This window comes from Podarcis muralis, chromosome 13, assembly GCF_964188315.1.
Source record: "Podarcis muralis chromosome 13, rPodMur119.hap1.1, whole genome shotgun sequence".
NCBI classification, from domain to species: domain Eukaryota; kingdom Metazoa; phylum Chordata; class Lepidosauria; order Squamata; family Lacertidae; genus Podarcis; species Podarcis muralis.
This window is the reverse complement of record NC_135667.1, coordinates 7955541-7971887: the sequence shown is the minus strand read 5'-3', so window position 1 is coordinate 7971887 and position 16347 is coordinate 7955541. Positions and strand designations below refer to the sequence as shown.

Here is a 16347-nt window from a genome sequence, read left to right as displayed (position 1 = left end):
ACACATTTCCATAATTATGAAAATTATGAGAAGATTATCAGCACTGCCCAGTTCCAGTTTTATGACACACACTAGATACAAGGTTTGCTGTGTAGTTTGGAATTGCCAGTGCAAGTTGCAATAAGACACTGGTGAGGAGGACTCTGGAGGTTTGAAAGGCCCCTCTAGATTTTATTCTTATTGAGTTTTGTTCCTGATTCACTTACCCCAAACCAAGCTTCCATGGAGGTTAGATTGTATCTGGTCTTCACTGAGCATTCGCTCTGATTAGTTTGTGCGGAAGTTATAAAATCATGAGAATTCATCCTGTTTTGGGATGGATAAGAAATTTGACTCAGTTCCCATTTAAATGCAAAGATAGCAAATCCACACTTTCCAAAGCAATGTGAGAACTAAAACACAGACATCCCCTAAAATTCAGAAATTTATCCTACTTTTGATGCAGTTCTCCAACGAATGTCCAGAAAAACGCATAGGTTTGCAGAAATGTGTATAAAAATGGAAAGGCCACTGAAGATAATGCGCACAAAATTACTTACCAAAATGTGTACACACAAATTTATTAGCAGAAATTTTTATTAGGAGAATTTTGCACTAAAATTCTGGTGAACTTTCACGAGTTTTTAAGAAAAAAAGATATTTACAAATTACTGCAGAAATGCAAATAACTGAATTTAAGATTGGGAAAATTAACAGATCATTCCGTACCCAGCCCTGGCTTGCTTGCATGGTGCTTATATAACTACACATTAAAAATTAGTTGATCCCACACTTTTCAATTCATTTCCTTATCACTTTCCTAACAGCCAACAGTACAGGTTTATTTTAAAGTGGATATGTTGCACTAGGGCAGCAGAACACTTTGATCTATTTTAAATGCACAAACCTGTAGTTCTGCAATGTGATGGAATCAAAACTGACAGCACCTCATCCCTGTGCCCCCACCACAGTCCTGATGGGACTTAGTGCCCCTGATATTCTCAGTGGGAGGAGATACCGTATTTTCCCGTGTATAAGACGAGCTTTTTTGACCCAAAAATGAGGTTCAAGATTTAGGCTCGTCTTATACACTGGTAGTGCTGAGGGGGGACGCTGGAATGGTTTTTTGCCACGAGCCCGAGATTGTAAGTGGTGATTGGCCGCTTGATTGTTGTGGAGGGGAATGCCGGAAATTGCTCACTCACCAGAATGCAGCACACAGCCGCTTGTGTTGCTTACAATTGCTGCTTAGAATCTCAGGCTTGCGCTTCATTCCAGCGGGTGAGCAGTTTTCAGCATTGGCCGCTTGATTGTTTGGGGGCGGGGAATCCCAAAAATCTCTCACCCACCGGAACGCAGCAGACAACCACACACGTCGCAGCTGCCTGATCGCTGCCATTAGCCCTCCTGTTTGCCGCTGTGGCAGCCAATAGACAGCTGCCCTTGTCGCAACAAGTGGGAGTATGATTGGCGACCGCTGGCAGCGATCAAGAAGCTGTTAGGTGGTTTTCGCTCACGTCGCAGAAACCACCTATGACCTTCCTGGTATGCCCTTTCTATCTGGGCCATCTCTTCAATATCATGATGAAATTGCTGCTGATCTTGTTTTCCTTGGAGGTTATTCAGAAATGTAAGGATGTACTCTCTGGGAAGATCAGAAATGCCAGTTTGGTCATTTAAATGGGTTGCAGCCGACTGTGCCCAATGAAATTTATAGAAGTAAGTTAATCACCCTTGTTAACATCACTGTGTCTATTCTGAGTAGGCACAATCCAGACCAGATTTTCCCAACCTGGTGCCTTTCAGATATTTTGGATTACAGCTCCTGTCATCTCCAGATGGCCCAGCTGCACCCCTATCTGGACAGAGATAGCTTAATTACTGTTAGCCATACAAGGGGAAAAGAATTGGGAGGGAGGAGGGAGGGAGAAGCTAATTTCAAGTTACAAGCCTGAAGCTAACACACTGTTAGATAGTTTTGTCTTTGCAGATTCTGCCTGTCTAGCAGAAGAGCAACTCCTCAGACATGGTTCTGGTTGTCTTGCCCTTGATAAAGAGGAATGCCTCCCTGCAGCAATCTTTTCCCCTAGATCAGACTTAGAGGCCGAGCAGGTGACAACACCCAGGCCAGGAGGACAGTTCCTACAGCTCTTCCTTCAGACAGCTTTAGTGGCAGTTAAAATACCAGGGGTTGGGCCAATACACAAAGACGTCTCCCTCTCCTCCATATCTGAATTTCTGAAGGGGGCTTGTAAGCCGCTTTTATGCACAGACATTTAAAATACATAGGCAACTTCCTGTTTAAATCTGCTGTATTCACCGCAACTACACAGCCCTGCTTGCCTGGGACCACTTTCCAGACAGTCTGTCAAAACTTATGGGAAGTGAAATGGACATGGTGGCTATAGTTTGTTATTCTTGCAGTCATCTTCAAAGGTATTTTTTCATCCTGATATGGTGCAATAGCAAGTGTGGAGTAGCAAGTGTGGAGTAGTGGTTAAGGTATTGATGGAAGACCCAGGGTTTGAGTCCAGGAGGGAGTGTAAAAAGTCCCAGAGAGACCCTTAACATTTCCTGCCAGGGCTCTGGGTTCACCTTCCACAGCTTCCCCTGCACTGGGTGAGGCGGGCTCCCAGGAAGGGACTGGAATGGATTGCCTTAATATACACTGACGGGAGCAAGCAGTTTTATGCCCCCATGGTGAAAGGATGCTTCACTGTCTCAAGGAACCCTTCATGCAAGTTGGAACTGCAGATGAATAACATGAAACCCGATGACACAGCTGTCTATTACTGTGTAAGAAGCTTCCTGCATTACCACAGCAATATATCACCCATCAAAAACCTTAGTGTGGTAGAAACTGGCTTGAATAGGTGAAATGATGGCAGAGGGAACTTTTATATTTACCGTATTTTTCCGTGTATGAAATGCCCCCTTGTGTATAAGACGACCCCTATTTTGGGGGACTCAAAATTAAGGAAATGTGGGGAGATTGCCCAGAGTTATTCAGCTTTTTTATGGGGGGATTGCCCAGAGTTGTTGAGCTATTGGGGGGGGGGTTGCCAAATACCACTCACCCAACTAACCACCACTGCCAATCTTACAACTCACCAAAGTTACCCATCATTTGCACACCAGCCACAAACAACCGCCAATCACAGGTTGTTAAAGGTATTTAGCTGAATCCCTGATCTGGACCTTGTTTAGCTATAAATGAGCTTTCCATCCCAAGAATAAGTTTCAGTGCTTTACTACAGAACAGTCTTAAAACTATCTACATACAAACATTGCTAAGAACAAAGTAACACCTTGCAATCAAGCAGCAGGCAATAAGGTTCAGTCCTTTAATTACTTTTATAAAGTTCAGGAACCTCCCTCTGATCCCAGAGAGAGACTGCAATATGCTGGGAGCTCCTCGCAAGATGCTGGGCTGGCAATCTCTCTTCTGGCTTCCAACAACACAGAGAATCTGACTTCTCAGGTTTCAGCTGTCTGCTGACCATAGCTGCTTTCCTGTATTCACTATAATAAAAGCTCCTGCCTAATGTAAACTTCTCATTACAAGCACTTTAAATACAATGCATTCAAACACACATTTTATGTACATTAAAATGTAGTGTCTTTAACATAGATTATTTGGCCAATTGGGGGCAAAGGGATAAAGCTCCTTATCCCAACACACATACCCTAATGGTACATCAGTCAACAGTGCACTGGCTATTAGTGAAAGATGGCTTGCACCAGTAGCAAACTACATGGTTAACATCACATGTAGTTTTTGCCCTAACTCCCACATGGAGCAGTGATCAGATCTGGAAAAAACTGTTTGTACTGAGGGAGATCCTCTGAGACGAAACCCTACAGAAGTAATTATCTTCCCCTGAAATTATCTTAAATGCACTCCCTGTTCAAAGGAGAAGCTTCTAGAAAAGCAACCAGGAAACAAGTGTGAAAGTTATTTACTTATAACCAACCTCACTGTGTGCCATTATGACCGGGGGCGAGAGGCACATGAGGTTTGGTCAGTTTGGGCTTTGATAATCTCCCTCTTTCCTTGTATATTTCTGGCTTGAAATCAATGGACATTTACTGGCACATTCAAGGCATGTTTTGCTAGCCTAACTGATTTTAAAGATAAGGCTGATACACTTAGATATATTTATATATTTAATTAAGGATCTTGGCTGACTATAGCTTTTTCAAACTTTCTGATGCCAACAATGGCATTGTAGATGGGCAAAGAAGGACCTGCTCTGGTTTGCCATCAGATGGTGTGGTTAGTGCTGCTGCTTCTGCTACCTCCTCTAGCGTGCAAAGCAAATGCTATGAAGTGCCGTCCAACTGATCCCCTCCCTGTTCCCCATGAGTGGTACCAATCAGGAGACCTCCTCATCGGTGGGATTTCCTCTCAGATCATTTACGTTTTCACCCCAGTTTCCTTCAAGGTACACCCTTCACAAGAGCTGAAATCTGATGTCCCACTGTAAGGATCCCCTCCTTCCTGCGTCATGTGAGCTTTGAAACCTCAGCATTTGTAATGCAAGGAAAGAGAATTTTGGTGTGGAGTGTCCACATCATCACATCTCTTTCTCATGCTGTGTGCATGTGTGAAGAAGAAGCTAGTAGTTAACAGTTGCGTAGGAAGCTGTCTAAGTAAACCACTGGTCCATCTACCTCAGTATTGTCTACAAGGACCAGCAGTAGCTTTCCAGGGTTTCAGGCAATTCTGATTATGCATACAGTAGGCCAAAATATGCATTAAAATACACATGCTAATGAAAACGGCATAAAAATATATTGTGTTAGGGGAAATTGGTTTGTAAAATGTGTGCGTTCAGGGAAATTGCATAGCAAATTTTGTACATTTGGATAAATTTGCATCAAAATGCTGATGAATTGTCTTGATGGCTTAAAAAAAACAACCCATTGCAGACAGATGTGAAAATGTGGAGAAATGTGTTAAAACTAGAAGAAGGAGAAACTGAGAGAAACCAAAATTAACAGCTTCATCCATCCTTATGAGTTGATTATCAACTAAACCATTGCAGAAAGCCTACAGTTGTTAAGAGGGCAGGTGGACTGGATCTAAGGCAGGTGAGGTCAGGTTGATTGTGGGGGCAGACTGAAGCCATGGGATGGACTGGGAGGACTGTGCATAAGCCTTATTTCTATGCACATCTTATCCTAGTAAATGCGTGTTTTTACATATTACATTATGTAATATGTTACACCACAGAGCCTAGGACTTGCCAATCAGAAGGTCGGTGGTTCAAATCCCCATGACGGGGTGAGCTCCTGTTGTTCGGTCCCTGCTCCTGCCTACCTAGCAGTTCGAAAGCACGTCAAAGTGCAAGCAGATAAACAGGTACCGCTCCGGGGGGAAGGTAAACGGCGTTTCCGTGCGCTGCTCTGGTTTGCCAGAAGCGGCTTAGTCATGCTGGCCACATGACCCGGAAGCTGTATGCCGCCTCCCTCGGCCAATAAAGCGAGATGAGCGCCGCAACCCCAGAGTCGGTCATGACTGGACCTAATGGTCGGGGTCCCTTTACCTTTACCTATATATTACATTGCAAAATTCAGAGAGGTGTGAATTTTAGCAGCATTTTGCTTTGCATATTGTTTCAGATAGTGCAAATAAAGTAAGTTTGCCCTTCCCTAGTCGTGATGCTTGTAGGAGTTTGTTTCAAAAATAGATTGTCTTATTTAAAGCCAATGTTAGCCAAGCTTGCAACATCTGCTTCCAAATAAGCAGGTCTCTCTGTTCGCAGTGTGATAATAAAATTCTACCAGCATGTCCTCGCCTTGGCATTTGCTGTGAAAGAAATTAATGAAAATCCCAGAATCTTGCCCAATGCTACATTGGGGTTCCACATCAGTGACAGCTACTACGATGCTCAGAGAACTTACCGCACCACTCTGGACCTGCTCTTCAAATCACAGAAATTTGTGCCCAACTACAAATGTGGCAGACAGAAAAACCTCATGACCATCATAGGGGGGCTTGGCTCTGATATCTCATACCGCATGGCAGATATCTTGGATAGCTATAAGATTCCACAGGTAAGCTCTGTGCATGGGGATTTACGGAAATTGCAATCGCTTCATGCTATTCTGGAAGTGGTTTTTGTTGTTCAGAAAGGCAGGAAAGCTACACTTAATTTGCCTGATATTCAAAAGTGAAATGGGACTTAGCCCAAGGAAGAGAACAGGATGGGAAAATATATTTATTTATGTAATGAAATTCATATATTTATTTAATGCAGTTTGTATGCTTACTCATAAATATCTCAATGCAGTTTATATAAAATATACATTAGATTTAATGATTTAAAAAGTTAGTTGATAAAAAACCAAAGTATGCATAAAATCAGTTATTATAAATATATTTACATATTAAAATACATATCTGGGTAATATACAGTCAATAATTTCTACCAGATATCTTTCCAATGACTAGTTCAAAAATATTACATTTTCACAGGCTGAGAAAATTCAGACAAAATACGTCTTTAAAATTCAGGTTTTCTGAATTCATATCAGGTTTAGCTGGAAAAATACTCATTGCCCAGACTGAAAGCCCTCATATGCAGATTCATTCAGGCATTCCTCCTAAAAAAATCTCTTAAATCGCTACATTTTATTTCAGCTCACTTATGGCTCATTTGCCCCAGAGGAGAGTTATGCAATGCAGTCCCACTCCTTCTACAATATGGTCCCCAACGAAGCCCGCCAGTACATTGGGATTGTCCGCTTACTTCAGCATTTCAGATGGACATGGGTTGGGTTCTTCACTGTCAACGATGAGAGTGGAGAGCGTTTCTTGCAGACCCTGGAGCCATTGCTTTCCCAGCATGGAATCTGTTCAGCTTTCACAGAAAGGATTACACAACAAGCCCGGTTAAATGATATGTTTGAAATTAACAACCAGGTCCAGAGTATTTATAAACCTTTCACATTTAACAAAGTCAACACATTTGTTCTCTATGGAGAAACACTGTCCATTATGTGGCTGAGCTATTTTATTCTTCTGGGAAATCCTGAACGTAATAATGACACATCTCACGAAAAGGTGTGGATTCTGACAGCCCAGATAGATTTTGCATTAACTAGCCTTCAAAGAGGCTCAGATCTGCAAGTGTTCCAAGGGGCTATTTCATTCACAATTCATTCACATGAACCACCAGCATTCAAGACATTCCTTCAGACTATAGAGCCTTGCTGGGCAGAAGGAGATGGTTTTATCAAGGATATATGGGAGCAAGTCTTTGACTGCTCATTTCATTGTCCAAAAGAGGTCAATGAACCATGTACTGGAGAGGCAAGACTGGAGAGCCTTCCTGCGCCTCTTTTTGAAATGTGCATGACTGGTCACAGCTATAGCATCTATAATGCTGTCTATGCTGCTGCACATGCACTGCATGCCATGGACTCATCTACACCCAAACTCAGAGCAGCTGTGGAGGCTGAAAGAGTTGCAAACCACCCATGGCAGGTAATGTCTACACTATATAATTGTGTTTTTACTTGCCATGAAAAAGCTAATACAATATGCCTTTTTCCTAATGGTAAAATTATGTTAGACACACCAAGACATTGATGGAAATTTGTGGGTTCACATTTTCTCCTTTTCTTGGGGCTTGGAGAAGGGAAGCCGTAACTTTTGAGCATCCCTCACTGAAAAAAATAGCTTCATTTTCAGGCTAGGTCTTGCTGCATGACAAGAGAAGGTGTTTGCCAAACTGAGTTATCCTGTTGGGTGACCTTTATGGAAGACGGGACAAGGGGAATGTGACTTTGCTCCTGTTGCTTGAGCTTTCTGCAGCTTTTGATACCATTGACCAGGGCCAGCTACATGGAATGGGAACTGGGGGCATTTGGTTACTGGTCCTATCTAGAGAGTAGAATTGCATGAGTGTTTTGTGGGGCCCAGGCATTTAAGCTGGGGGTTGGCATGGGGCACTGTTTTATCCTCAATGGTATTGAGATTGGAGGCAAGATGCTATCAGTATGCTGATGACACTGAACTTTATTTCTCCATGACATGGATAAGGAGAGGTCATGAGAGCCCTGTGGTGGGATGGGAAAATAACATAAGAAGGATGCAATGTGGGTGAGTGGCTACCAGTTTCCATATTTCCAAAATTGAAAATCCAGACAGAAAAGTTGTTAAGGTGGTTATTTTGTTACGCTTGTTGAGTTTTTTTGTGGTGGGCAAAAGCTCCAAGAAAAATGAAGTTCTAGAATGATTTGCTATGAAAAACATGATGCACAGAGCGAGCATAAGAGAAGAGGAGAGCCCCACACTGCCCCGCCCACGCCCCAGCACTTCCCCAATGTAGGCGTGGCTGCGAATGGCTCTCTTCCCTTCTCCAAACGCACTGCCCTTTTAAGTGATGTCTGTGCCGGCATCTGGCAGCCCTAGGCTACCCTCTATGGGAAATTGGTCGATTGCCTGCCCTTGATGGGTTTACAATCCCCCCGAATGAGCAGGTATGCAGGCAGAGGTGATGAGTGTCTGGATCCAGCTTTGTCTCTGGAGACCCAGATACCTCAGTGGGTAGAAGCACCTTTTACCAGCTGTAACTGGTGCATCAGCTAAGACTGTGCCTAGACCAGGAGAGCTTCACCACAATTGTTCAGGCATTGGTTACTTCAAGATTAGGTTACTTCAATGCACTGTATGTAGGGCATCTCTTGCTTTTCACTGGGAAACTGCGGTTGTAAAAGAAGTGAGACCCTATCAGGACATAACATAACATTTGGCAGGTACCATCACTTTGCTAACTATGGCACCTGCTTAAAACAATTTTGTTTAGGCACGCCTATCCAGACCCATTCAATTCATTGGGAATTTTCATGAACTCATGAATTCAATGTCATGAATTTCCAGCGATACGTGTCTATTATTTTGCTCTCCCCTTGTTTCTTTTTCTCTTTCAACTAGCTCCACCTGATTCTTCAAGACATAACATTCAACAACTCAGCTCAAGAAACAGTGTCCTTTAATGACAAAAGAGAAATGGAAGGTGGATTTGACATCATGAGCATAGCCACTTTCCCAAACAACTCCTTCCAGAGAGTTAAAGTCGGAAGTGTGGAGCCCAGAGCTCCTGAAGGAGAAGAACTAATCCTTGATGATGATTTAATTGTGTGGCCCAGTGTATTTAACCAAGTATGGGTGCTAGGATATTGATTTAAGACCTAAGAATTCTCTCTTCTGTATCAGTTGACGATGAATGATCTGTCTCTATAATAAAGACAATACCACCTATTGCATTAAGAAAAACAAAGAGAGCTGTAACCTTAAAGTGCCTAACAGTGGGAAATGTGCAATATTCTGTTCAAGTGAAATAAAAAATAATATCCTCTATAAAAATAAACTTTGATAGGGGATTTTGAACCAGTTTTTTTTGTTTTTTTTTACAAAAGAAAACGAGACACCAATAGACACCCCTCTTCCTATGGAATGAGACACTGGATTAAGTTATTAAAATAACTTCTCTGGTACCCACATTTTGGAGAAGGGCCCTCAGCTAGAGTTGTAAGAAAATACTGATGAAAATTAAAACAGAAGTGGAAATAACCAATCTGGACTAATTTATCCTACATCCAAATGGAAAATAATCCAGGCTTTTATAATATTTGTTTTGTTTTGTTTTCTACTCGGAAGCAATATGTGATTGATTACTTCTGCCCCACTCCATTTAGATTGTGTGTGCCTTGCACTGAAATTAATGGTGTGGAATTAAAAGTGTTTACTTATGTTAAATTCGTAACTAGCGTCAATAATTATGTGAATTACATTAAATAGTGGACAGTGTGACAAATAACATGGTGTTTTGTGGAAACCAAACTGCAGTGGAATGGAAATAGTTCCGATTGTGAGATAGGATAGAAAGGAATGGAAATGACTGCCTTATTGCATCCCTAGCCATAGTTTGGTAATAGAGAATCTGCTTTGCATGCAGGTCCCAGTTTAAATTGCTTGCAATTCCAGGTAGGGCCAGGAGATGTCCCTGTCTGAAATCTTGGAGAGCTGTTGCCTGTCACTGTGAACAATACAAAGCTGGAGGAACCAAGGGTTTGACTCAGTATTTAGCAACTTCCTATGCCCCTATGTCAGCCAAGCAATAGATGGCAAAAACAATATATTCTGGAAAGCATTAGCAGGAGATGGGCGGGTGTATGCATGAATGTGTAATGTTCCATTTAAGTTCATTATTCCATGTCAACAGTTTGCTTATTTACTTATTTTGTACGTCAGCTTATGTGCAACAAAACATTTCTTCTTTCTTCTACCCTAAACTCCAATGCTGTGTACTGAAAGGTGCCACCCCTTTCTGTGTGTAGTAACTCTTGCCGCCCTGGTTATCAGAAGAAAAAGAGGGAAAAGGATAAATTTTGCTGCTATGATTGTGTTCCATGTCCAGAAGGGAAGATTTCAAACCAGAAGGGTAGGTGATGTATTGCAATTATCCCCTCACTTAATTTTCGTTCAAGCAGCAAATAATCATTTGCCCCTGCAGCAATAATGAAGAAACGAGACATGGGGTAATAGACAACTTAATTCACGGGCAAGATATGTAATAAGCACAGGAATGCTAGGCTCCAATCATTCCTAACATTGGCTATTCTAGCCAGACTGATGGGAAGTGTAGACCAAAGGCTTCTGGAAGGCACTACTCATAATGTAAGCAGTCTTCTGCAGGAACCTTCAAAACATAACGAAGGTGTTCAGCAGACAACACTGCACACAACCTTAATCGGAAGACCCGGACGTATGGCAAGTTGGGCTCTTTTTATTAAAAAATCAAAGAAAAGCCCCCAAATGAAAAGAGCTCAACGGGAATATAGCAATCTTATATATACAAGCAGCAGTTAGATGATAATGTATGTGAGCAGCAGCTTCCATCTTGCTTCCACAAATAAAGTTTATTTTATTTATGTCTTAAATATTTTTGTATTCCACCATTCCTCTCTTCTGGAACATAGGGTAGCTGACAACCCAGAATCAGTAAAACAACCATGCAAAAAGAAGAAACCATTACATCAGAACACTACAATAAAATACAGTAAAATAGCAGTGATAAATACGGTACCTATAGTAACAAACTCAGAAGCCAAAATGTACTCTTCATCAGATGTGAATTTCTATTGAAATGAGCCTTTCTTCTTCTTCTTTTTCCAGACATGATTAACTGTGTGAACTGCCCAGATTATCAGTATCCAAGCAACAACCAAGATCACTGCATCCCCAAAACAATCTGCTATCTTTCTTATGAAGAACCTTTAGGGATCAGTTTAACGTCAGTTACTGTTTCTTTTTCCCTGATCACAGCTTTGGCACTAATAACTTTTATTAAGCACAGAGATACCCCCATAGTCAAAGCCAACAATAGGGACCTCACCTATGCTCTCCTCATATCCCTTCTGCTCTGCTTCCTCTCTTCTTTGCTCTTCCTTGGCCAACCTGGGAAAGTGACCTGCCTTCTCAGACAACCCACTTTTGGCATCATTTTCTCAGTGGCTGTTTCTTGTGTGTTGGCCAAAACCATGACAGTGGTTGTTGCTTTCATGGCCACCAGGCCAGGGTCCAGCATGAGGAAGTGGGTAGGAAAAAGATTGACCAACGCCATTGTGTTTTCCTGCTCCCACATTCAAGTTGGTATTTGTGCCATTTGGTTGTCTACCACTCCTTCCTTTCCAGATTTGGACACGCAGTCACTGACTCAAGAGATCATATCAAAATGTAATGAAGGCTCTGTCACCATGTTTTATCTTGTCCTGGGCTACATGGGACTTCTAGCCATCATCAGCTTCACTGTGGCATTCCTGGCTAGGAAGCTGCCAGACACTTTTAATGAAGCCAAGTTCATCACCTTCAGCATGTTGATGTTTTGCAGTGTTTGGTTGTCGTTTGTTCCAACCTACCTGAGCACTAAGGGGAAATATATGGTGGCTGTGGAGATCTTCTCCATCTTGGCCTCCAGCGCTGGTTTGTTGGGTTGTATTTTTTCCCCAAAATGTTACATTATTTTGCTGAGGCCTGAGCTGAACAGCAAAGAACAGCTAATGAGGAGATAAAGTTAAGAACTATGTTGCAGTTCCCTTCACAATTTCTTGGGGTAACTCTTCTGGAACACAATGAAGCTTTTTGTTTGAGTAGACATTTGACTGCACTTTAGCTGTCATGTTAGAATCCTAGAATTGTAGAGTTGGAAGTCCACTAGAAGTCCATTCCTCTGCAATACAGGAATCTCAGCTAAAGCATCCAAGACAGATGGCCATCCAACCTCTGCTTAAAAACCTCCAAGGAAGGAGAGTTTGCCACCTTCCGAGGGAGTCATTTCACAGTCAAACTGCCCTTACTGTCAGAAAATTCTTCCTAAGGTTTAATTGTAATCTCCTTTCTTATAACTTGACACCATTGGTTCAAGTCCTACCCTCCAGAGCAGGAGAAAACAAGCATGCCCCATTTTATGCCCATTTAAAATGTGGTGTTTTGGGGGGGTTGGGCTGGTTTTATTTTGATTATGTATTTTGTAGTTTTATGTTTTGATTTTATTCTGTGAACCACCCTGAGACCTCTGTGTATAGGGTGGTATATAAATTCAAGAAATAATAATAAAATAATCTTCCATATGGGAGCCCTTTATATAAGTGCAGACAGCTATCATATATCCTCCTAGTCTGTTCTTTTCCAGGCTAAGCATACTCAGCTCCCTCAACCATTCCTCATAAGGCTTGGTTTCCAGATCATCTTGGTCATTCCACTCCACACACATTGAAGGCAGCTTCTCAAATTTGTCTGCTCCATTCACATAATGTTTGAGTACATTATCCTGCAAGAGAGTCACACTGCTCACATATCCCAGAATGAAGATATTAGATAAATAGAATTATTATTATTACCCGTGTAATTTCATGCACGGCATTTCCGTGCATTGCTCTGGTTTGCCAGAAGCGGCTTAGTCAGGCTGGCTACATGACCTAGAAGCTGTATGCCAGCTCCCTCAGCCAGTAAAACGAGATGAACGCTGCAACCCCAGAGTTGTCCAAGACTGGACCTAACAGTCAGGGGTTCCTTTACCTTTATTTACCACAGCATTTTACAATATACAGTATGCAACTGCACTACACACAGTCTTTCCTATCCTGAGTAAATAAATGTTAAGCTAAGATTACAAGTTTTTGGGTTGTGTCCAATACTAATCCACGCAGAGCTGTTGATATTAATGGATATGACTAACTTAGGTTTATTGATTTCAGTGGGTCTACTCTGAGTAGAACTAACTTTAGATGCAAACATTGTTCATCTCTCTGGTAGTGTCTATCTAGTTCTTAAAAAAACCAAAAAACCATAGACTCATGTGTTTTTGTATGGAGGTGTATGACTGTGGCTTCCAGAATAACAAAGAAAAAAAGCATGTTCTGAAGGACAGTGAAGAAGGAGGCAGCAGCAGCATCCATGGCTGGAGAAAACCCAGGGTGTTCCCAAGGTTCTTTTGTTAGTTCTTTGTGATATTCTTTGGAATGCTGCTCTAAACCACTGCTAACTGCCACTGCCTGGGGGATACATACCATCTCTTGGGTGCAAAGACTGCATTCAGGTCAGTTTCACAAAGATGGAGCTGATTTCCCTCATCAATCACTTTCCCCTTTTGGACTGCTACTTCAACTTGTACACTACTCTAGCCCTGGCTCTATTCATCAGCCTCTTCCAAATGATCCAATGTAGCACCTTTGCATAGTACAAGAGACTTGACCAAGCATAGAGAAGCATCTTGTCCTTTTCAGTTGAACCTGAAGTCACTGAGAATCCCCACTCCCTGGAGGAACAGCTGGGCAGTTGGTTCCCCGCTGAGACTGGCACACCGATGGTGAGTTTCAGTATCCCCTTTGTTCATGTCTGAATTTGACTCAGCCCCCCCCCCACCACATTTGGTTTTCTCAACTTACAACAGCAATATGTACTTACAAATTTATTTAAGAGATTTCCTACCTTTCCTTCAGTGCAAAGTCAGGGCAGGTTACAGCCATGTAATCAAATAATTTGTTGTTTAGTCGTTTAGTCGTGTCCGACTCTTCGTGACCCCATGGACCAGAGCATGCCAGGCACTCCTGTCTTCCACTGCCTAATCAAATATTTGTTGTTGTTTAGTCATTTAGTCGTGTCCGACTCTTCGTGACCCCATGGACCAGAGCACGCCAGGCACCTCTGTCCTCCACTACCTCAAATCAAATATTAGCAAAATCCAAAATAAAACAATTATATGACAATACAGGTGATCTCACAGATATGGCGCAGAAAATGAGAAAATGATAATTCATGGGGATGGATTTTCATGCTTTAGGGAAGAAAGCAGAAGTGTGGTGCCATGATCATAATGAAAATGGCATTTTAACAGTCTCTGTTAAACATTGATATTGAATGAACTTCTAAGTGAGATGGGAGGAGTCAAAAATGACCTGAGAGTATTGCATGCTTTGGCCACCAGGAGGAAGTAGCCTTATACAGATCCAGACTGTTGGTCCATCCAGCTTAGTATAGTCGAAGCAGACCAGTGGCAGCTCTCCAGGGGTTCAGACAGGGATTTTTCCTGGTCCTACTTAGAGATACCCTGATGACACTTGGAACATGCCTCAATCTGCCTGATGGATCTGTTCCCTGTTTGGTAAGGTGTTTCCAACTGGTTGTTCTTCCTTTTGAATAACTTTGCTGCCTCCTCTCTTCCTAGAAGGAACACGTGGAACACAGAAGTCATCTCCAAGCAGCTGTTGGAAAAGAAGAAGGTAAGCCATTGAGACAGGAACCAGCTCATCCTGGTGATGAGAGAGAGAGAGAGAGAGAGAGAGAGAGAGAGAGAGAGAGAGAGCGTAAAAACTACTGCTGACATTTGATAATTCACATGGTCTTTTCTTAACATCTATGAAAGTGTACATACACACCCTTGTCATTTGTTGCTTGGGTTTCTTTAATAAGACAACTGCAAGATAATACAAACCAAATTAAAAATCTTAAACAACAACAGCCTTATTTAAAACTGAAATACACCCAGGAGAACTTGTAGAGGATCGCCTAACAAAAGTACTTAGAGTTGAGTTAGTAAATGCAATCTAGAAGTTGGCTTTCAATGCCCATTACCCCTGACCATTGGACATGCTTGCTAGGGTTGATGGGCACTGGAGTCCAACAACATTTGGAAGGCCACAGGTTCACCACTGCTGCTCTGAAATAAAATCAGTGCCTCTTGGGTCTCCAAATTGGTATATATGTTTTCTAATACTTCTAATAAATATATAAATGTGCCATGAGTGCTGACAGGGAAGTATCAGGCCCCTGCAGGTCAAAAATAGACAGGACGCTTGGAATGCAACTGGCTTTTTATTCACAGAATGTAGCAAGTGAAGTCTTCCCTGCTCAACTCTTTCAGCTTGAGAAGTTGCAGGAAACTGAGCTTCGGATCTGCCTTTCCCCTCTACAGCTCTTCCCAACAGATGGGGACTGCAATGTGGCAGTGAGCTCCTCCTCTGCTTCTGCCAGACCCATTGCTTGACAACATGTAGGACACTCCAAGAGGGGGTGTGAGAGGAGGAGAACCAGCAAGACTGGAATTGTCCTGCTGTGGAATGGTCAGTGTACCCTCCATCCCTTCTCGCCTCCCCTCTTTCTCATTTTGGTTTGGAATGTGCTTTATTTCTAAGTTTAAATTTCCTCTTCACATTTCACAAATATTTTCAACAGGAACAAAAACAAACACTTTACAAATCCAATGTACTTTCCCTTTGACTTCCTTCCCCTCCTTTTTATTTTTATTACTGCATATCCAATTCATATCTATTTACTAATTTCCCCTTATGTTCTCCCTAGCTTTCTCTTACTGCACGTGCTTAAATCAGTCCTACTAATGTTTTGATTTGTTTACAATGTGTCTTCAGATAGTCAATAATTCCCCCCCCACTCCATTTTAAAAAGTCTTTCTTCTTGGTTTCTTGTTCTTCTGGTAAGTTTTGCCATGTCTGTGTACTCCATGTTTTGCCATGTCTGTGTACTTCCTTCCATTTTGGGGCAGAAATTATGGAAGGGCCTTCTTCCTCTGACCCGCTCCCTCCCTTGATCACTCCACCCTCCTACTTCTAGCACCTCCCACCACCAGGACCCAGGGTCTAAGTCCTCGTCTTCTCTGTCTTCCCTGGGGAGCTTCTGGGCAAGAGGCTCTTGCCACCAGTGGCGGAGCTTCATGCTCTGACACCGGGGGGTGGAGAGCAGGCAGGGCAGGGCAGGCCATGTCCTGGGGGCAGGACATACTGCCCGCAGGGGCGTGGCACACGTGGGTGGTATGCTCCCCCCACACTCCTCTTCCTCCT

At 42.4% G+C, this 16347-nt stretch overlaps 1 protein-coding gene across 1 annotated transcript; it reads left to right on the top strand.

The window, feature by feature from the left end:
* The first annotated feature begins 2676 nt into the window (after nt 1–2676).
* On the top strand, nt 2677–12063 carry LOC114583605 (vomeronasal type-2 receptor 26-like). The gene is made up of 6 exons (XM_077917815.1): nt 2677–2775; nt 3894–4000; nt 5748–6039; nt 8924–9151; nt 10307–10433; nt 11168–12063. The coding sequence occupies exons 1-6, from the start codon at nt 2677–2679 to the stop codon at nt 12061–12063; spliced, it is 1749 nt and encodes a 582-aa protein (XP_077773941.1).
* The last annotated feature ends 4284 nt before the right edge of the window (nt 12064–16347 follow it).

Bases quoted from the DNA above. Each gene is read 5' to 3' on its own strand.
- LOC114583605 (XM_077917815.1), top strand. From the start codon at position 2,677: ATGGTGAAAGGATGCTTCACTGTCTCAAGGAACCCTTCATGCAAGTTG. The intron at 9,152-10,306 runs GTATGGGTGCTA...GTGTACTGAAAG, and splicing joins GGCCCAGTGTATTTAACCAA to GTGCCACCCCTTTCTGTGTG. The intron at 10,434-11,167 runs GTAGGTGATGTA...TTCTTTTTCCAG, and splicing joins GAAGATTTCAAACCAGAAGG to ACATGATTAACTGTGTGAAC.